At 41.9% G+C, this 21,598-nt stretch overlaps 3 protein-coding genes across 3 annotated transcripts; 2 read left to right on the forward strand and 1 right to left on the reverse strand.

Annotated features, from left to right (window-relative positions):
• Nucleotides 1-4,169: 4,169 nt before the first annotated feature.
• Nucleotides 4,170-4,856, forward strand: cldn35 (claudin 35). The gene has a single exon (XM_030789067.1). The coding sequence runs from the start codon at nt 4,170-4,172 to the stop codon at nt 4,854-4,856; it is 687 nt and encodes a 228-aa protein (XP_030644927.1).
• Nucleotides 4,857-5,898: 1,042 nt separating this feature from the next.
• On the reverse strand, nt 5,899-7,085 carry airim (AFG2 interacting ribosome maturation factor). Its single transcript, XM_030789452.1, has 4 exons — nt 6,817-7,085; nt 6,528-6,707; nt 6,113-6,231; nt 5,899-5,939 (listed from the first exon to the last, which is right to left on the reverse strand). The coding sequence occupies exons 1-4, from the start codon at nt 7,083-7,085 to the stop codon at nt 5,899-5,901; spliced, it is 609 nt and encodes a 202-aa protein (XP_030645312.1).
• Nucleotides 7,086-7,997: 912 nt separating this feature from the next.
• Nucleotides 7,998-11,848, forward strand: cdca8 (cell division cycle associated 8). The gene is made up of 10 exons (XM_030789466.1): nt 7,998-8,091; nt 8,504-8,632; nt 8,903-8,940; nt 9,027-9,102; nt 9,182-9,261; nt 9,409-9,488; nt 9,606-9,701; nt 10,050-10,179; nt 11,531-11,617; nt 11,813-11,848. The coding sequence occupies exons 1-10, from the start codon at nt 7,998-8,000 to the stop codon at nt 11,846-11,848; spliced, it is 846 nt and encodes a 281-aa protein (XP_030645326.1).
• Nucleotides 11,849-21,598: the final 9,750 nt, after the last annotated feature.

Consider the following 21,598-nt stretch of genomic DNA (forward strand, 5'->3'; position numbering starts at 1 on the left):
TTTAGCAGTAGCAATATTGTCCAGTCTCTTTTGACAGATTTTAAAATTTCTATAACAAACGTCAGTCAACTTTTTTGGGGGAGACAAGCTGAAGGCGGGGGAAGAGAGAGAGAGAGAGAGAGAGTGTGTGTGTGTGTGTGTGTGTGTGTGTGTTTGTGTGGTGCGTCTTGTCTCGGCGTGTGCTCGCGCTCAAACGAGGTACTTTCTTCATACAGGGGCCTCGTCGAGTCAGACCCGCCTCACTGCGCCCACACCCCCTCTCTTACCCCCCTTTTTTTACAGAGTGGTGGGTCCGAACCACTCTTTGCCTCTGCTTGTGCTCCCCATGACTCTTGGCTCTCTGGTCCTGTGGTGCCCGCCTGGTGTCCTTCCCATGCACTTCCTCCCAGTAGGGGTGAGTTCCAGAGGCCCGCAGTACCAGGATTACCTCTTTTTAACCTTTTTACCCATTTTTTTTGTCCTTCTGTGTCCCAATCTTGAGAGAGCATGATGATGATTTTATTTTCTTTTTTGGTTTTCGTTTTTTCTTTTTGTTTTGTTTTGTTTTTTAAATTCCTCTTTGATATGTATGGATTTGTTATTTGACAAAATGTGTATTGTAATTTAATTTTTTTGGTTCCTATACTGGTGTTGTAGCTTTGTGCCGTTCTATTCTAGTGTTCTGAGCTGTGGGACTTGTCCAATAGCAAGAGAGGGGCCACCCTTCTATTGACCTCCTGTAGACATACCGGGGCTTCTTCTCGGGCTCTCTCCTAACAGAAGGTCCAATCAGTCGCTGTATTGCTATATGACATGTTCAAACCCTTTTCTCTCTCTCTCTCTCTCTCTCTCTCTTTTTTTTTTTTAGCCTGCAGGGAACATTTGTGTTATTGTGCAAAGTAATAAATTGGTATTTTATGCCTATATCATACACCCTGGTGTGTCCTGCCTGTTATGCTGTGTTTTTTTTTTTTTTTATCTGTCTGTCAGGCTGTTTCTATCTGCCACACACACACACAAACACTTGTCTTTACAGTATTTGTATGGGTTTTATCTATGGGAGGATGCCAATTAGATCACTGCATTGGGATGCATGTATGTGAGCACTCTGTACAGTGGAATTAGTCAGTTAAAGTTTAATTTGTCATTCTGCTGGATCAGTAAGGAAATGTGCAGTCAAATCAAAGCCTGGGATTGAGATTAAGAGACCTAGGTTTGGGTCAGTGTCGGGAGACAGAATTGCTACTGTCAGTTTGTGTCACTAGATGGCAGTATACACAAAGGGCACACATGAATGTTCAGTGTGTAAATATTCAATTCTCCACATCAGAAGCAGCTGACTGTAAGATAGGGTATACAGCTGTGAATCTGACACACTTGTAGATTTAGAAATCAGGTGCTCCTTTTTTATACTTGCTTGTTTGTTTGTTTGTTTTTTTAATATGGTTATCCTGTCTTACCAAGATCAGATTTTTGTCCACAGTCTGTCAGTTAGACATGACCTTGTGCACCAGACAGCTTCAAAATAAACAAATGTTATCTTGACAAAACTGATGACGGGATCATGATCGCGACCAGCTCCCTTTTAAAGTCCCTTTGATGAAGTGATTTGCATACCATACACAAATGTCCCGAAGGTGTCTGTGTAAAGCCAGAAACTGTCTGATTATTTTACTGTTCACACTCTGTCTTTGTGTAGGTCAGGGTAGTCCATTATACATGGTTGATGGGAATGCAAATGAGGTCACATTTCATGGTTAATGAGAATCATTTCCAGACATTTGACGACTACTACAAACTACTAGATTTCACCCAGATTTTGATGTCTCTACCTATAGGCTGCTGAAAGAGTACTGTGATAGCTAATGGTATAGAACACATTCTTGGGCCATTATGTTCCTGATTAAGGAATCACACTTGAGTTCTCTCTCTCTCTCTCTCTCTCTCTCTATACTGTGGACTATCACTCTTTCCTCCGCCTCTTCTCAGCTCTTTCTTTTGTGTATCCCTCCACTCACATCAACCCCTCCTCTCTCATTTCCTGTGTCCTGTCCTGTTGTCATGACCACTGTTGCTAAGCAGAAGGGGCCACATGAGAAAGGAAACATGAACCAAAGATCTTCTAGCCATAATATTTAATTCATCGACATAGACACTGATATTTGCGAGTGATCGAGAGCAGAGATAGAAGATGGGAGAAAGAGGAGGGGAAGGGAACAAAAAACTAAAAATGAAAAACTTCATTTCCCCGCAGTCCTTAGAAATCCAAATCTATTTATCATGATCACTCATTTTTATTTAAGCGAACGAACAGTCTGTTTCAATACCGTTTCCAATACCTCACTGCACTGAAACGCCTTACCACTACTCATCACCTCACTGTACTGAAATGTTTTACCAGTGCTAAATATTGTGCAACAACCTCTGTGGAAAATCATTCTCAACTCTGCCCTAGTATCCTTTACACGATTCAACAATAAGCCGTTTCCCCCCACGGAAACATTAATGAATTTCCTAATCACATAGGAGGATGGAGAACTGACATGTGAACAATATTTTCGTCTCTGGATTTCGGCGCCGTTGTTAGGGGCACCTACCACCCCTCGCACTCAGTCAAAAACATTCACCCTTATGCGCCTCTGTCCTCCTCTTTTTTTTTTTCCTTTCTTTCTTTTTTTTTTGACTTTCTCTCTTTCAGTGTGATAACTGACAAAAGGCGAGTGAAAGCAGTTTTTTTCAAAAGCCTCTTTTTTTTTTTTTTAAAGCGCTTGTTGCGGGAAGCAGAGCATTTAAGCCCCATTGTTAGAGGCCCCCTAGATTGTCTTTGTGTTAATTGATCCACCTACAGACACACACTCTCTCTCACCCCCCCTCTCCTGTCTCGCTCTCTCACTCTCCCTCACTCTCTCTCTCACTCTTCTCTTTCTAGGACCCGAGTAGGTTAGACTAGTGTTGTTTATAGTCTCAGGGTGGGAGAGACTGACCTGCTTCACGCACACACACACACCTGTCTGTGTGACAGGGCAGTTCGGAGAATGACAACAGATAGAAGGCAAGACTTCTCAACACGGACAAGAACGAACAGCCATGGTGTCTTTGTCTGCTCTGGAGTGGCCTATGGCTTAACGGCCCATTCGGATATTCCAGCATCTCTAAATGAAGCTCTCCGCCAGGCCAGAATAGCTGCTCTCACTTTGAAAGACTGATTGTGCTCCTCTTCTTCTTCACAAGCAAAGGCTGTACCCTTTCGGAAAACACCACGGACACTACCCCCGGTGAATGGCCAACTCATTGTTTAGCAATGGAGTAGTGTGGGCATAGAGGAAAAGAAAAATTGGATACATCAGACAAAGGCCTAAGCATTATCTGACTGCCGTTGTTCTGATCTCATAGCTTTCTGTTTTGTTTTGATTTTTTTTTTTTTTTTGTCTCACTAATTTTCTCTTAGTATTTCAAGCCTCCTTCGATTTTTTTAACGGGCGAACAAGACAATCCCTGGAAGAAATCCATCTCGAGTGGAATCTGTTCTGTGTTGAGGTATCACGTTTTATCTTCTTGACCCCATCTGAGTAAGTCTACACCCAACCAGGGGAACAAGACAGACACATGTCCTTTCAATAAGCCTGGCTATTGCCTTCCAGCAAGGGGAACGGGCTGTTGCCGCTAACCAAACTTTTACCCTCTGAGGCTCAGAGTCTGATGGTGCAGTTTCTGAAGTTCAATCAGTCCTGCACTGTTGAACCGGTACAGATGACGGCTTTGCTCTCGGTTCTTTAATAATTCATCAAACAAAAAGACAGAGGAGAAAGTGCACAAGTTAGATCTTTGAGACAGCATGAAAGAGAGTGCAAAGTACGACTGACTGGATCTACAAGAACATTGGGTTTTTAGAAAAAAAAAAAAAAAGTTTGGAGAAAGGAAAGATAACGGGAAGTAGGGAAGAGTTTTGAGAAGTGAAGGTGGTTCAGGAGAGAGACACTGAGAAACAAACAAAAGTTCGAGGAAAGGGAAATAAAAAAGAGAGTGCGCTGAATGAATGTGTGAGAAGACGACCTTGGATGTGTCAGAACAACGAAGGAGAGAAAGGATAAGAAGAGAAGAAAAACCAGCGAGCGAAGCAGCTGCAGCGAGAATCGTACAAAGTGCCGTCGAAATCGTGGTTCGGCTTGTGCTACCGGGAGGGCGGAGCCATGGTGAACACGGGGATGCAGCTGATTAGTTTCACCTGCGCGGTCACCGGGTGGGTGATGGCTATCGCCGTCACCGCCTTGCCCCAGTGGAAGGTGACGGCCTTCATCGGCAGCAACATCCTCACTTCCGAAATCGTGTGGCAGGGCATTTGGATGAACTGCATCTACCAGACCACGGGTCACATGCAATGTAAGACCTACGACTCCATGCTGGCTCTGCCGCCCGACATCCAGGCCGCCCGCGCCCTCATGTGCCTGGCCATCTTTTTGGGATGGCTCTCCTGCACCGTGTCCTGCTGCGGAATGAAGTGCACCACCTGCGCCGGGGACGACCGCCGCGCCAAGGCTGGCATCGCTCTGACCGGGGGCATCCTCTTCATCTTGACGGGCCTGTGCGTCCTGGTGCCCGTCTCGTGGACGGCCAACACGGTGGTACAGGACTTCTACAACCCTAATGTGCCCTTGCAGCACAAGCGGGAGCTCGGCCAGGCCATCTACCTGGGCTGGGCGGCGGCGGTGATCCTAATGATCAGCGGCGCGGTTCTCAGCAGCACCTGCCCGCACATGGAGAGAGGGGGCTACAGAAGGGGCTACATGGGCCGTAGCTTTGCTAATACCCGACCCACGGCCCCGGAGCCGCCCAAACCAATAACCACAAACAGTTTGCCGCTGAAGGAGTATGTGTGACTTTGAAGAACAGGGGCAAGAGGAGGACCGACAAAGCTGTGATCACGAAGACAAGGAGGAGATAAACAGTAAGGGAATACATCGAAAAGACAAGAAAAAACAATATTGTTTGGAGGGAGGTTGTGATAGAACAAGCCTTATTTTAACCTATGACAGAGACTGCTGTTTGACAGTCCTCACTTTGACACCCTTAACATATACCTCTATTTATTTCCTTTAAGAAAAAAAAAAAAAGTTGTCAAAGAGAACATTGCAATTTTATTTATTTTTATCTGATTTGTTTGGTTGTATGTGTTTACTGCACCGTTGTGCTATTAGTTTCATGTTACATGAGAGGAAATGCTCATTCTCTTATGTGCGTGCTTTAGTAAACAATGACTTTGCAATGATGTAGACGCTATGATAGCTCAATATCTGTATTGCTATTTGTCACAGTCTTACTGATGTGTAGCTTTGTGTGTTGTGATCTTTATTAGTTTTTTGGTCTTTCTTAAATAAAAAGTGTGAAGTGTTGGAAAAGTGAAAAACAGAATAAAGAGATCATTCTGTTGTGACACTACTTTCAACTGCAGAATCTTTTTTGAATTGTGAAAATATCCAAAGAGATTCTCCTTCGGAATGACAGTTCTGTTTAATGGTGAAAATATCCAAAGAGATTCCAGTTCAAAATGCCAGTTCTTCTTAGAATGACCGATAAAGCTGTGTAGCTCAGCGACTTGGTGAATGTCAACCACAGAAGAGGCAGGCGGGAAACGTAAGGTATCTCTGGAGACTTACACAGTCTGCCAGCAGTTTTAACAGAAAGTGTCCTCGTCACTGCGTCCTGTAATCCTCTTCAGAATGTACTGCCCTTCTTATTCATTCACGCTCAGATGCCTGTCATTCCATTTCATAAAGAGTACCACAGATATTAGATGGGATCCATGCCGTGTCTCGTTTGTGACGCTGAAGGCCACGTAACTGCAGCATCAACTGCACCCAAATCCTTGAATATGTTTTTGCACACAGTGCAATATCCTCATATCCGTCTTGAGGTTGTTGCTCATTCAGAGTCCATAAAGAAAGACACTTGAAACAACATATCTGAAACAAACGAATAAACAAACAAACAAAAAAAATATGTCAGAAGAGTGTTACAGAACGTGTACAACTTGAGTGATGACAAACCATAGAGACAAAAATTTAAGTTTCATGTTTTTTTAAGGATGTGAGCAAGAACCAAACCAATGAAGAAGACAGTCCTATATGGTAATTACCTGAAATTCCTTCCTCTGCATTGGGTGAACTGAGTGATTCCCATCTCTTTGGTGCTGTCTCCAGAAGTGTGAGGTCATCAGATTTCAATGTTTGGAGGAAGTTCTTTCGCTTCAGGAATCTGTGAACGCAGCTGAGGAAAAAAAAAAAACTCGCCAGTGCTATTATCACGTGTCTCATTGCCTAACCTGCATCAGCTAGAGAAACATCCACATAATCAAGTAACTATATAACAGGAAACATGATTAATCTTCGAGAAGCTACATAGAATACTATGAAGTAGATTGCTATTAAAGTTGACTATCAGGCAGACTGTGTCAATAAAGGAATAAAGGGTGTAGGGAAGAGTACTGAGGGAAGATACAGGGAGAGTCATTGAGATATATCAGATATAATTTAATTGCAGAGAAAGGATACTGGAGGCGGTAGTAACGATCTGTATCCTGAAGCCATTCTAACATGTCAGCGAGGGATGGAGTGACAGCAGATCTATTAACACAGCACGCTATGTCTAGCGTACCTGTGTTCCGCTCATAGAATTGGAATGCGGCGGACACCTGCTTACTGACCGCATCGCGTACAGCCTCGAAAGCATCCCTGCAAAAGAATTATGCCAGTTTGGGATTTGTAAAATGAAATATAATGTTACTTAATGGACTTTTAATGTAACATAATTTAAACATATGAGCATGCTGACTTTGCTTACAGTTTTTCGCCCAATTTCCCCATGACTGTGTCAACAGCTATAGAGAGTTTGTAATGAAGACGCTCTTGAAGGTCAGGAAATCTGCCAAGAGGAGTCTGGGGAACTTGTACGTTTTTAAGCGCCCTTAATTGCTCCCCGAGGTTTCCAAGGGAACTGACCAAAGGGCTACATTCTAGAAGAACCGACTTCCAAACCTTGTGATTCTGTTCAACGACTCGAAAACTCTGTTTCAGTAGCTGATGCAGCGACAGCAATGCAGGGTTAGACATCTCCGAAACACTAAAATGTAAATATAATCAAGTTTCGTTTTAAGATGGCCACATTTCTGAAAATACGATCTGCTAACTTAAAAACAGTTTGTATTCAAGATACCTACTATCTAGCTAGTTGAGGTATAAGGGATTCAGATCATCTTACTGGTGATACCAGTTACATACCCCGTGACTAAAACGATTTTCCCGTTCAGTTTTATCAGTTATAATACATTAGTTAACATCACTCTTCGAAGATAATACTCAAACGTGCATGCTACGCGCATACCAGTGTGCTACTTCCATTTTTGTTATCGTGCTCCATGTATGGAGTAAACCAATAAACTGCTTGGTCTGTACCAACCCCCTATGTAAACTACTCGGTCATTGGTTCTTTTCTGTTTGTTTGACGTACAACGGAAGGAAGGGACATTCAGCAAGAAGCAATTGGTTAAAATTGACCGTTTTAAGTGACGTCGTTACAAGCCGATCTCTTAGTGGTTGAATACGCCTTTGCGGCAGTTTTTGAAAAAGTATCTCCAACTGCTTTAGCTGAGGTCGAACGGGAAGAGGGAACGAAAACGCACCACCTAAAATAAAAATAGCACTGAACACGCTATTATCAGGTAAATAAAGATCCTCACCGACATGTATATAGGATCACTATCTATGTAACGGACAACTTAGTGACTGGTTTAAGCGTAGAAGGAAGTGTTAAAAAATTACGTCCACAGCAGCTGAACTGGCTAGCGCATATTGACGTTGCTCCGTAAGCCACAAAGTAAGTTAGCAAATTAGCCTATGGACTAACATGGCCATTTGCCTGTTTGACTTCTCATTTAGTTTTCACAAATATGAAACTGTTACATGATGACGACCGAAGCTGGAATCGCTTGATAAATTGTTTTCTTACAGTTCGCGCAAATCATCATGGCACCCAGAAAGAGAACGACAAACAACAATAAGAAGAATAACCCAAAGATGGCAAAGCTGGAGGCTTTTCTTCTCGACTTTGACGATGAAGGTAAGCAGAACTGTTCAGATCATTATTGCTTATGCTGATGTTTTATAAAAACTTCTATTAAAACTTATTTACCTCATTACCCAATAGTCCATTATAACTCTCTCGTCGGAGTGCGACGATTTGATTTTGTACGTTAGAAACCACACATTGTTAAATACCATCTCAGAACATCTCTTCATATTTATCACGTAATAGTTTACTCATACCTCGGTTGATACTGATAGAACTTTGAAAGCGCTTGGAAATGCATTGAATTAACATTCCTCTTGGTTCTAAAGAAAGGATTGTTGATTTGTTTAGCAACTTTGATCCTCTCCTATCTTTAGAATATGACTAATTCTCAAGGTAATCAATTCTGAGTCGCGCGTAATGAATCCTAATGTTAACTACATGTTTTGATTAATATGTTCAGTTCATACTATTGTCGAGAGGCTGAAGGAGAGAACCAACAACCTTCTCAAAGATGCAGATAATCTCTACAACATGGCAATGATCAAGGTGCCTATGGCAGTGAGGCAGTTGAGTTGGATTAAGTTATGTGGTAGGTAATGCTTAATTTCAGATATTATAGTGTTACTCACTGCAATAACTTCATCCCATGAAAGTGTATGTCAAAAGCTTTCTTTAGCCATGCATTGCCTGTAGCATGAAATTTTTCAAACCCTACTTAAATTAATGTGTGTTCTGTTATCCACTGTCTTTGTGCAGCCCTTCAGCTGATTATAGCATTTAGAGAAACACTGCACTCTCTATTCAGGAATTTTGACAGGCTGTTGATTTCTGTATTATAATGTTGTTTTCTGTACCTCAGATTCAGAGAAACCAAAGTCGCCAGAAGAAGAGGCAAAAGTACGTATTGGTTTATTTACCTCGTAGTTTAGTTTGATTGCTCATTGTGATTCAGGGACATTTACATGGTTATTGTTTTGTTATAGATGAAGGAAGAGGCAGCCAGAGTGGAGAGCACCATTGCTGAAGATCATAAAGCTGCTCTTATGTCCGCCAAAAAACGTAAGTCTTCCACTCTATCGCAGTCTCATACTCTGGGCTTTTTAGACGGTGATTAACAGTGTGTGTCTGTTCACAATAGAAGTGCTGAAGAGCAGCGGAACCAGGGTAAACTCGGAGGATGAGGAGAACCTTGGACCCCTGAGATCTACCACAAAGAAGGTCAGGAACAGAACAGGGCTGCAGAGTGGATTTATGTGGAAGATATGGAACTGTTTCGTAGTTTTAAAAAAATTGTGTTTTTGTTATTTGTTTTTCATTACCAAGCTAGTGCTCATATCATACTTCTCTGTGACTTGCCCAACGCAGGGAAGACCAAAGAAAGCTCCATCAACATCTAAGAGGGCCAAAGCTCTGTCAGTCTGCAAGCAGAACAGCTCCATCAGAAAGTAGGAAAACACTTCACATTTTCCTTACATGGCCACAGAAACAACGATTGCGTCCAGTTTACAAGATGTAGATTCTTTGGCACTGAGGTAGTCATTGTTTTGAACTCTTTATATTAGGTCCACCAGAAAACCCCTGATTACTCCTGCCCGTAACCTCATGGACTCCTCCATTATTGGTCCAACACCCCTCATCACGCCACGTTTTGACTCCAGGTAATGTGTGAGGGAGGGACCCGATTTGTGTCTCTGGTCTGTAGCTTTATCTAACCTTTTCTACTACCACCATCAATGTCCTGGTGAGATTGAATTGCTAATGAAAACAACATATGGTGTGACACATCTGGATAGACTATATGCATTTTAAAAAATGAAATTTCACCCTCCCTACACTAAAAAAAATAGATCTGGAGGAATTGGTGATAGCACTTTTAGGCTGCTGTGAGGGTTTGGTAGCTGTCTTTGCTGGCAAAGTATCAGTTGGGGCTTCCTCCTTTGTGTGTGAGTGACTGACAGCCTTGCGTGTTGTAGATCTGAGGATAATGTTTGTTTGTTCTGTCTCAGGTTGCCTAAGACACCTGCGGTGAGAATTCCCCGCCACAGAGAAAAGGTCTACAGCATCTCTGTCAATGGCTCACCTATCGCCGCCGGTAACGACGATGTCGTGATCAATGTCCCTCTGGGTAATGGAGAGGTAAGCAGTAAGCCTTTTTTTTTTTTTTTTTGATGAACGTTTATTTTCCACTGACGTACAAGAGAGCAGGTGTGAGCTTGGTGCGGGTTGAGCAATGTTGCCTAAATTTGTATATTTTCAAAATGTTCGTGCGATGGGCGAGAAGTTGTTCTCCCATTGCCCCCATATGTTTCCCATCGATGATAACTCTGATTCAGCAGTAATTTCATACAGTTTACATATAGAGTCAATGAAACTTACGTAAGTGGTGTAATTTTATGGTGTATATCTCTTGCTAAGAAAAGTAAGAGGATGAGTGATTTTTCCCTCCACCACACACTTTTTCCTGTCATAGCAGTTGGTTATTGGAAGTGATGAGGCTATGGTGGCTGGCTCTGTTTCTGATGGATTTTGGTATGGAAACTGACTGATCCCTGTGTGGTTTAAAGTAATTCTTACCGTCCCACTCGGTGTGTTTTTATGTGAGTCGATGAAATATATCTGTAGTGTAATACTTTTTTGAGCAGTCATGTGTGGGAAGCTTTTACATATGGCTGTGCACTGTTATTCCAGGTTAGGATGTGATGGAGTGACGTGGTGGTAATGTTTAAGGTGCTTGGTGGATGAACAGGGATATGTGGTGTGGAATAGGAGCTGAGAGGAGCAGGCCGTGTGGCAGGCTGGGTTCCACTCGTCTCAGAGTAGGAAAGTGTGGATGGGAGGTGGAGCAGATGAGGAGAAGGGATGTTAAAAACAAGAGGAGGAGGCTGACTGCCAGACAGCAAGTTGTCATCCTCTAACGTCCGGCCCTGGACTTTTGTTTTAAACTTGATTTAAATTCAAACCATTTTTGGACAACAGTTGTGGCCTTGCTGCTTTTTATTTTGTTCTTATTATTTTTTTAACAGAATATTTCTTTTTTAGCATATGTCGTGGACTCACAGTCATCTCTCTGGTCTTTTTTTTAAACGTAAAGTGAATTCTTATTTATTGGGAACAGGTTAGATTAGATGGGTTGACAGAGGGTTAATGTTTATGTGCTGACATGTGATAGGTGCAGATCTCTCTCTGTTTGACCAGATTCTGAGCTTAAACGTATTATGTTCATATGGTCTCTCATACAACAACAAAATATTGAGTGTGTTGCAAAAAGTCGGCAGAGTTAACCCTAGGTTTGCTTTTTTTCTGATCATCATTGTGCAAAGAGCAGTTGTTTCTGGATATCAAGAGGCTGCTGGAAATGTTTCATCCAGTGCTGGTTGGGTGTAGTGTGTGTGTGTGTGTGTGTGTGTGTGTTTTGTGTGTATATATGCGTGTTTGATCACGTTCTTATTACACAGGAAATGTAACCTCTTTTCGATTGGCATTACAGAGTATCCAGCTGTTGGCCAGTGAGATGAGCTCTGTGGATCTCAGTCAGCTGGATGAGAAGGCAGTGAGGAGTATTAGACTGTTGCAGGTATGTGTTTCATGACAGGTACTTCAGTGAGAGACTGCAGTCATAAGGCAAACTCAATCATACGATTTGTTTGTCATTCATTGTAATGCAGCACCTGTTCAATGTGTTTTCATGACAGACGGAGAGAAAAGTGGTTTATGTTAAGATGTGAATTTTTGTTTTGGATACTGAACGTTTGTTTTCTTTGATATACAGAGTCGACTGACAAACCTTTGTGGACCGTCGGAGTGATCTCATGTCCCAGTCTATGTTTTATATTACCCAAAAGTACCCTTTTGACTTTTTTTTTTTTAATACTCATTGCTCTTTTGCTCTGTCTTTATAATTCTCTCTCTGTATATCTTTCTTTCTTTTTGACAAAAGGTTGTGTTTCTTCATTCCTGTGTTTCGTTCTTGAACTGTACAGTTTTTGTTAATTTAGGAGTATAGTGCAGTTTTTAGTATCCTGTATTTCTGTAAAAATGTTTTGTAAATATGACCAGACCAAAATCTGTTTTAAATATATTGGATCTTTGCCCCATCCACACAACCCTCTCTGTGGATCGCTCTTTTACTAATGGGTTTATTTTTATTTTCCTTGTGAAACATTACTGCTTTATGGGTTCCCGACAGCAGGGTGCAGGGAAGGGTTCTGATTTTATTCTTGTTTTTCATTTTATGTCAGTAATAATGACTTGTTCTTGCTACAGTTATTATTTAAGAAATGGTCCCATAAATGATGCTATTAAACATGTAAATGATCTGTGTAATATACCCATTTCCAACCAAAAGAGGGATGATATGGCATTTACCAATTACAGTTATCCTCACATTGCACAGTTTATTCCAGTTTAACAACTTGCCTTTTTTAGTTCACCCTTTTCCAGACTTGGTGAGTTTAAACAGGTTTGTTTTCCCCGAAGGTAAGGAAAGAAGATGTGAAAAAGAGGCACATGGAGTCAGCATTTTTATTTATTTAATTTTTTCAAAACTAGAATCCAATTTTAAAGAACACGTTACTATGTTTTTTTTTTTTGTTTTAATTGTTTTTTCTTGGCCATTTTGATTTGTGTCTAGGGATTAAGAAAACGAGAGACTCGGGATTAGTTTGCCCTCTTGTGGCTGCGACAGAATGAATTATTTCTTTGTGTTGCCTTTGTGAAGGTTTTGCATTAAGATGCTGTTACCTGATTCTCTTCAGTCTTATTGTAATGTCTTCACACATGTACCAAGGCTATCAAAGTCGTAATTTGTATGATAAATACCGTGCCTGTTCACATGGTCCACTCTGAAAATAAACCACATCACAGAAACTCACAGAACTTGCCTGAAAATATCTATGAATGTAAATGTGTATGAACACCTGGGAAAATGCATTTGGATCGAGAGTTTTTTTTAGAATGTGTCTAGCCTTACAGAGCATCCTGAGAGGCGCTGGGCGATCTCGGATGCAGAGCATGTACACGCACTCCTATCATTTGACAAATGTGCCTTTCAAATTTGCATGAAAACTGTTGTGTGAGAGCTGTGAGCCTTGTCTGACATTAAAGTTTACACTCTCCGACATGGCTTGAGTTTTACTCCGCATCAAATTCTGTCAATATGCCCATGTCCCGTGAAATTAACGAGTTAGCTGCCTCTGCTCATTCACCTCTCCCTCTGTTGGTGACAAATGGCACAATATGAATGGCAACAGACCGACTCTCCCTGTCGTAAACCGCCTTTTAGCTGTAGAAGCCTCGTTGCACTGCACCGCGTAATTCCCGTTTCACCTGGAATTCAATTTAGAACCGTGGTGGACTGCAGACGGACGATAGAGTGACAGGTACTCAGGATTAATAACGCGTTCCCCTGCGCTTTGAGCCTGTAGTTCTGCAAGCAATAAAGCTTTTATTAGCGCCTTGCTGCACGGCGAGCGGCTCGGTACGACTTTCACACTTTGGGGAAATGTGAGAATGAGTGATATCAAATACATGCGTGGAAAATAGAGAAAGTTCCTGAGCAAAATATGACTGTCTAGACTACAGTATTTCTTGTCAAACTCCTTACGCAATATTACATACAACTCTTAGTTTCACTTGCTGTTAAAAGACTGAGTGACAGGTGTCACATAAACCAATATGATAATTCGTTGTTTTCGGTCGTAAACGGGTATTAGCTTAATTTGACAAATCTGGCGTGGACGTCTTTGAAAGACCGTTCCTAAATGGCAAGTAATTCATTACTTTGTCATGTTCTGAATACAAATTGTTAAATTCTCCACAATAAATGTGGACATTCTTTGGCCATTTATCTAAATCAGGCTTAAGCTAATAACCAGTTGTTTTCAGCAACTTTGTATTGAGGTTCAGAATCGCAGGATCAACACTAAAGAAGCTAATTCATCAGTGTGCTTTGCAGTGTGCCAGGTCCTTAGGGTTATACGACATTTACAAACAAACCAGCATTATTCATCCAATGAATCAATATCATCCTGTCAATGACCATGATTTAAGAGCTTTAAGTTTGCTTTTTTTGTCTGGGTACACTAATGCTCTTGACCCAGAAGAGGGCAGTGTGTACCTATAAATTACTCTCGTATCCTTCAGACCAAGTCTTTGTGAATGTGCAGCAATTCTCCCCTCTGTCAAGAGGACTTGTCAGCATACTGACTCCATAAAAGAATGAAAACAGCCGACAGTTCTTCTGCCCACCATGTTTCACAGATCAGTTTGTCTGACCTGTCCTAACGCCTTTTTAACAAACAGGAAAAAGGAAATGTGCATTGTTTCGATGGATAAATCCACTCTGTCAGAGCTGAAGTCTCTCTCTCTCTCTCTCTCTCTCTCTCTCTCTCTCACTCTCACACGCACACACACACACACACATACCACAGACTGACATTCAGGGCTAAACTGAACGGACGAATGCCTTCAATTAAAGCCAGTTAATGTGATGAACTCACCAGGGACCGGGAAACAAGGAAGAGAAAAGGTTTAGGTAACGTCATCAGCTTTTAACCTGATCCTTTTACTTCACTTTCAATTCCTGTTTTAAGAGAGGTGACTAATTTACACCTCGCCTCCTTCCTGAGAGAAATTCAGTCGCCTGGTCTGTAGCTGCGGTCTCATGCAGTGGTTGGACAGATGCTTTGACCAATGAGGCGTGTGGTTCAGCTCCCTCGTTAGTAAACTCAACCTTGCACACCTGTTTTACTGAGCATATCCGCATGCCCATAGCCCTTTTTTTCCCCCCAACTTCCACGGATCGGTTTTGGGCAAAGTAATAACCATTTTTTCACACATGGTTCGTTTTCAATAAGCCTCTATCAGCGGCGCCTCGGTGACAGGTGCAGTATGGATGAGCGGGGGCTTAGCGGTCGAGCCGAAATGCCCGCTATATAAATCTCACGGGGAGATAGTCCATCAGACAGCAGTGGACTGAAGATCTCTTCGGCTGGAGGCCTAAGTCACCCAGAATGTGTCGTTATCGACATTATTCAGAAGAACTCGAGGGGATGAGGGGAGGAGGCTCCTGACTTGTTCTAGACATATCTTGGCTGAGTGAGAGATCCGTCTTGATCCATGTTTGCCTTCTTTTCAGTGAGATACAGGCTTTTCGTGTCTGTCATTCTTAAGAATTTCTTACCTTTTTTTTAAATACAGATTCTCCCTCACTGTCTTTTTTACCGCTGTCTGGTTTTTGTTTACTTTTGGAACATTTTTTTGTAATTTTTTTTCTACGCAATTTTTAAACATCTATTTTAACAGATGTGCTCATGATCATGTTACCTCATTCACAATATAATGGCTCTCACAGTCTCATGTCTATTCAACAGCTGGGTAATTTCATTAATGGGACAGTGGTCCAGATGTCATAGCTCTCTCTCTCTCTCTCTCTCTCTCTGTCTCTCACACACACACACACACACACACGAACACACAAAGTTTCTCAGTTCTGCCATTATTAACAGTCATTCCTGAGTCATCAGCACTCTGTATTCCTTGAATACATCATCATTCCTCCCCAAAAAACCAACGGAGCTGGTGCCTAATTAAGCCCCTGGATCCAGGAAATTGCCAAATTTGTGCTGAGATGAATGGCTCTGGCATGGCTCTCTCACCAGCCAAATTAATTCTCCAGCGTGTCCCTTCCCCCTTGGAAGGCCATCCGTCAAACAGGCCCCTGTAATCGATTTATTCACAGACTCTCCATCTTCCTCCCCAGTCTCGCTGGGTCACAGCAGCACTTGGATCCTACATCTGGTTGGATGTATTTTGTATGCTGCAACCCATTCACATACACCAGTACAGTGTGGTCACTTCCATAAACAAGCAAAATTTTGCCCACGTTTATTATTCGCATCTGAAAAAAACAATAACTTGAAAAGGCGAATCGGTTAAAAATACAACAACCAGTGATTAACCACCTCTCTGGTTTTATGTATTCTTAGAAAAAAGAAAAAAACAAAACAAAAAGCTTGTGACTGGAGGCCTAGGTAGGTCAGTCCATGATAAGGAGTAACCTGATGAATGGGTCATGGAGACCAGGTCATGATAGCCTCTGACAGCAGGATACAGGACAGCTTTAGGTGAGTCTGGGCACGTACTCATCAGCGCGACCGATGGAGGCCTAATGGTGTTTTGATGGGCCGTCCCTCTGTCACCGCGAACCCTGGTGGCAGAGAAGCCGGACCATCTGCTGCCTGAGTAACTGCTGCACTCCTCTGCAATCAGTGTTGAAAAGGAAGTTCCAAAAGACCGTAGGTGGTTAGTCAGCGGACCCTCAGGATGTATTAGGACCTCTTAGCACTTTTAATGGTACTGGGCTCATCCTTCAACAGCTCAGAGCGAGACACATAACATCAAAAGAGAGGACAGCTCCTCAGAGACCGGCATCGCAGAGGCAGGCAGAGTTTCCATCTCTATGCCAACCATGGTCTCAAATGGGCTAGTCTATTATGTTAAAATATATGAAATACGAACAGCAATGGGAACCACGCAGCAGGAGTGAATTAAAGTGAGTTTGCCTCTCTGCTTCATAACACACGTTAAAAAAAAAAAAGTGACCATAGAAAGATTGTGGAAAGACACCGCTGCTTTGCTTGTGAGAACTAATTAGGGGTCTCTCTCTCTCTTTTTTTTTTTTTAGGAAAAAAAACCCAAAACAAACACGTGCGCTTCTTTCTCTCCTCAGGATTCACAATTGCTGTTTGGTTGATGCCCACTGCTTCATAAAGTACTGCGATAAAGTATATCACCCTATTTGTGAGAGTAATATGGCCTGACGCAAGCCTAAATTACATATAAATGACACAGTAAATTGGAAAATTAGGAGGTGGAGGGAAGGGTAATTTGCTACCAAACAGGGTAAAACCAATTTATTACTGGAGCAGGGAACAGGGCAGCAAAGCGACTCTTGTCTGTGAAGAAAAAAAAAAAAAGATTACTTTGAGTTTGGCCACTTTTAGTCTCTCTGATCTTTCTCTGATAAACATGTCGAGGATTCCGCAGTTTTACCGGTCCTCTGCGCCAGATATAATACTCTTAGACACAGCAATGAATATTTTACAGTCTATTAATGAATTACTTATTTTTATTTATTAGCCAGAACATGTAAGTAGATATCCCACACGCTGAAGCATAAATGAATGGAATCAGCATTGCATGTTGGAATTGCGTTGGACAATTTTATTGCGCTGGTGGAAGATATTGATTGGAAAAAAAAAACAACAACCACAAAACAAACAAGATGTAAGAAGAAAAGGCTTCATTGAAGGAAGACTACAGTACCCTGCGGGCCATCTGTCTGTGCCCCAAACAGCTCTCCAAAACATTTGCAGTAGGTAACACCATACACTACTACTATCATCAAATTTCATCATCTTTTTGACATATTTTTCTAGCCTTGAGTGATGTACTTAAAGATATTTTTTAGTTTCTTGTCCATTTGACAAAGTGTTTGAGTAACAACTAGAATCTCTGCCAGTGAGTCAAAGCACATCCATAACTCTCACAGGACAAGAGTTGGGAGAATGTCCCCAATAATTCTCTGAACTATATTAAATACAAGGCTCCAATTCATAATTGCTAGTTATTATCAAAATGAAACTCCTTCAAATTCCTTAGACATTGACACATTTTTAACATACCCAGAGTGAGTATTAATAATGACATCATGCCATTTTCAGGGACTCATCAATTTACATGTAGTCTTAAAAAGCACTATGACAACAAAAAACATACTCTGGATTTACATACTGCTTAAAACATAAATAGAAAACTCCTTTAAGTGTACACCCCCCCCCCCCCCGTGCCCCTCAGCCCAAAAAAAATCAGTATATGCCAAAAAGATGGTATGCAACTCAACTGAGTCTTCAACTTTTAGCAGTGCTACATCTGCATGCGTCGACAGGAAACTGTGGGAGATTTCTGCTGACCTCACCATAAGACTTCACTAAAGAAAAACCCTTCCCCAACCTTCACGCTTCAGAGAGCCGTCACTCGCAGAGAGCTGGACAGGCCATTACTCTGCGCGGGTCAGTCTGAACACATGTCTCCGTCTTCCGGCGTTCGCCAACGCGCTTACTCGCTGACACGTGTTTCAAAGCTGTGACACCCTTTTATTTATCCTGTCAGCATGCTGCGTTACATTCAAACTGTATCTGTTTTTATTTCCCAGCGAAGGATTCGTTGCTCCTGTTTTCGTGATAATTGCGACCTTACCTTCGGAGACCTGGTGAGTCATTTGACTTTGTGGGGCTTTGAGTCATTAAAAATGGAAAGTGGAGGTGGTGAGAATGAGAATGAAAGCCTCGTCATCACCGTTTCCGTTCCCTCACAATGCAGACGTGACAATACAAATAGAACCCCTGTGGTGAATAGAAAAATTGCTGATTATAAATTACATGATTGTGTGATTCAGTTATTTTAGTGAGATTCAGGTTCATACTTGTGGCCTGTTTAGTCAGCTTCCCCTCACTATGATATAAATCATTCTTCTGAGGTCTCTCACACACACACACACACACACACACACACACACACACACACACACACACAGACTTTGGATAGTGCCAGTTGAGTCTGCTGGTTGTGCTTGGGGAGGTCGGGGGAACTGCAGAAGGCAGATCAGCTTGAATCCAGAGAGTTGGGGGTTTCTGGTCCGAGGCTTCCAGCGATCGAGCAGTCCTGCAGGCTTCACAGGAGAGTCAGACTTCTCCCATACCATCTGCCGGGCTGTTTTTCATCTGTCCACATGGGAAACCTGGCCAATCAGTAAGCAAAGGGCAGCCATGTTGGATGAAAGCCATTATATGGCTACTAGGCAATGCATTGTAGCAACATATTGTACTAGGTCCCTGTACTTTTGTCTTAACAAAATGTTTTTTTTATATGTATATATGTATGTATGTGTGTGTGTGTGTGTGTGTGTGTGTATATATATATATATGTGTCTGTGTGTGAGTGTGTGTTTAAAATATTGGCATACCATTGTATGTTGTTTAAACGTGTCTCTCTGTATATATATATATATATATAATTTAAAATGTGTTTCTACCTACACACACACGCACACACAGCATAGATCTAAAGCATTCACAGAATTTACAGCAGTTTGGTGAGTTGTTACACTAGCCCCGGTAAAGGTAAAAATACTCTGTCACTAACCTGTACTAACCTGTACTAACCTGTACTGGACAATAAAGAAGCGTCATACAGGTTTTCAGACATCAAAAAATCACAAAGTCAATATGAGTTTTTTTTTTTTTTAAATCACCAGAACACACTCTTCTAAAAATGGATTCCCACAGTTTATCCTCCCACTTTGAGGATGAGATTGATTTTCTACATTTTCTTTCCTCCTGCTCCGAGAGGGAGAGAATGAGAGATAAAGAAAGACATAGAGATAGAGATGGAGAGTCTTTCTAAATCTCACCCTGTCTCTCACCCCAGTTCAGCCTCCTCTGAATCTCTGATGGCTTCATCACAAATTGCTACATGTCATCATGACAATCAAAGCAATAAGCTTTTTTACTTCACTTTCAGTGCACTGAGCTTCGTCTACAACTGCATGTTGTTTAGCAGTTTGACATGTCTCCTAAGAGCCACCAGTCACTTTCATCACCAGGCTTTTATTTTTGCTTTTTTTTATTAAAAAAAACAAAAAACAACTCAAACAATAACAAAACAGAAGCAACAAAAATATATTAGCTACTCCCCTCAGTCTCCCTCAAGGTAAAACACGTCCATTTTCGGAAGGAATTAATAATGCAATCACAGTATAATTGGATGCCTAGTCTTCAGAGCAAATATCCAGAGATTAGCTGCTGTTAAATGCTAATTTTCAGGGTGGAGCCCGTCTGGGTTATTAATGGTAAATAAATCTATGAGAATGAATAAAAGATCCAAAGATATATCTAACAGAGAATCTCTCACAGTTTTCAGTTGCATCAAAATGGAAAACATCAAGGTGGTGCCTTTTGGGATCAAATTATCAAACCGTGAGCTTTTTTTTTGAGAGCCAGCCGTATCAATAACGACTGTGGCATTTTATTAATCTAATTAAAACTTATTTTAAGTTTAACTCTTCTTCAGAACTATTTCTGATGTAAACCCTGATACAGCCCCTTTGGATTACCCTCTCTTCTTTCTTTTCCTCTTCGTCCTCTTTCTCCTCTTCGATACAGAAAAAGAGTTCTGTCAGAGTTCTGGATTTGTGCGCGCTCTATACAGTACTGTATACGCTGTTCTAGCCTAACTCTATCTGTGCAGTCTGTGTAAACACTCCGCTCACACTTGATTTCATTTTATGTCAAAGAAATAAACAAAATAATTGTGTCCGCAAAAAAACGGACAACGCTTTCTCAGGGGGAAAACTGTCACGTCACGTCGGCTGCAGTTGAGGCCCTGTCTGTCAATGACTTCAGGTCACTGTGTCACTGCGAGACTAAATCCTGCGTCTCCAAGGAGCTTAAATTAGGAGATCTGATTGCATCCAAAATTCAGTGTTATGAATATTAAATCGCGTCATGAGCAACGCTTAACATTCAGCATCTTGACGTGGAGCGTATGGAAAATAAGGCTTTGGGCAAATTGGGGTGACGTGAGACGACCTCCTTGGTTTTTGGCTCCGACGCAATTCCTGGCGGAATGATAAATAAATTAAGCGAGGAAGGATGATCTAAATCTCGGAACAGCCTCCACCTCAGCACGCGCCCGTAAGTTGTGATAGATGGGGCGCGCCGCGCAATGGCTCTCTTCGCGCTCACAACACGCCGTTGGCAAATTAAGAACGGCGACATGTGGCGGTGAAGGTCACCGCTTTGTGCGATTGAAGTGTTCAATCCAGGGTGTGAAAAGGAACTATGTCAGAGCGCGTGATGATGAGAAATCATACACTCGGCCACCCATTGTGGCGCGAGATCAAAACATATTAAAATGCGGCAGACCATTATATATGATGTATAGATGCGTCAGCCCATCTCGCCTTTCCATCTAATCCGCGGAACGTCCACTCTCCGTTCAATATTTGTACTTTAAAGAAATTATTTAAAAAGCCTTCTTTACTATTGCTAAGTTTCATTCTTTCAAGGGCATACCCGCCCCCACTGTATGGATGACTAATAACTAACCTCTATGTAAATTTAATCAGGTCACACTGAACCATGGGGTGGTTTAGATGTTCCCCACCTCAGAAGGGCAAAGGGCTCCCAAGGGACTCAGTCTATCAGTCTGAGATTTATTGCTGTTACATGGTATTATGGGGGGCTCGGGGCAAAACAAAGGATCTCTACTCTTTCCCCTTGCACGACAAAGACTTAACCAAAGGCCACGCTTATCTCACTGTCTTCAGAGAGTTTCACACGTTCAATGTTTAGTCAAACGTCTGGTTCAGGGATCAGTGCATTTCACAGAATGGCTTGGAGGGAACTTCAGGTTTATGCCGAAGCTCATGTTTGTTTATCTGCTCGTCCTGAGGGGCACAGTGATGTCAGGTAACTTATTAAAATACATGAGAATA

The sequence above is a fragment of the Chanos chanos genome, chromosome 12 (genome assembly GCF_902362185.1).
Source record: "Chanos chanos chromosome 12, fChaCha1.1, whole genome shotgun sequence".
NCBI lineage: Eukaryota > Metazoa > Chordata > Actinopteri > Gonorynchiformes > Chanidae > Chanos > Chanos chanos.

Coding starts and splice junctions, on each gene's coding strand:
- cdca8 (XM_030789466.1), top strand. CDS start 7,998: ATGGCACCCAGAAAGAGAACGACAAACAACAATAAGAAGAATAACCCA. Junction 8,941..9,026: donor CGCCAGAAGAAGAGGCAAAA/GTACGTATTGGT, acceptor GTTTTGTTATAG/ATGAAGGAAGAGGCAGCCAG. Junction 9,103..9,181: donor TCTTATGTCCGCCAAAAAAC/GTAAGTCTTCCA, acceptor TGTTCACAATAG/AAGTGCTGAAGAGCAGCGGA.
- cldn35 (XM_030789067.1), top strand. CDS start 4,170: ATGGTGAACACGGGGATGCAGCTGATTAGTTTCACCTGCGCGGTCACC.
- airim (XM_030789452.1), bottom strand. CDS start 7,085: ATGTCTAACCCTGCATTGCTGTCGCTGCATCAGCTACTGAAACAGAGT. Junction 6,232..6,527: donor GATCGTTACTACCGCCTCCA/GTATCCTTTCTC, acceptor CTGCGTTCACAG/ATTCCTGAAGCGAAAGAACT. Junction 5,940..6,112: donor TGCAGAGGAAGGAATTTCAG/GTAATTACCATA, acceptor CGTTTGTTTCAG/ATATGTTGTTTCAAGTGTCT.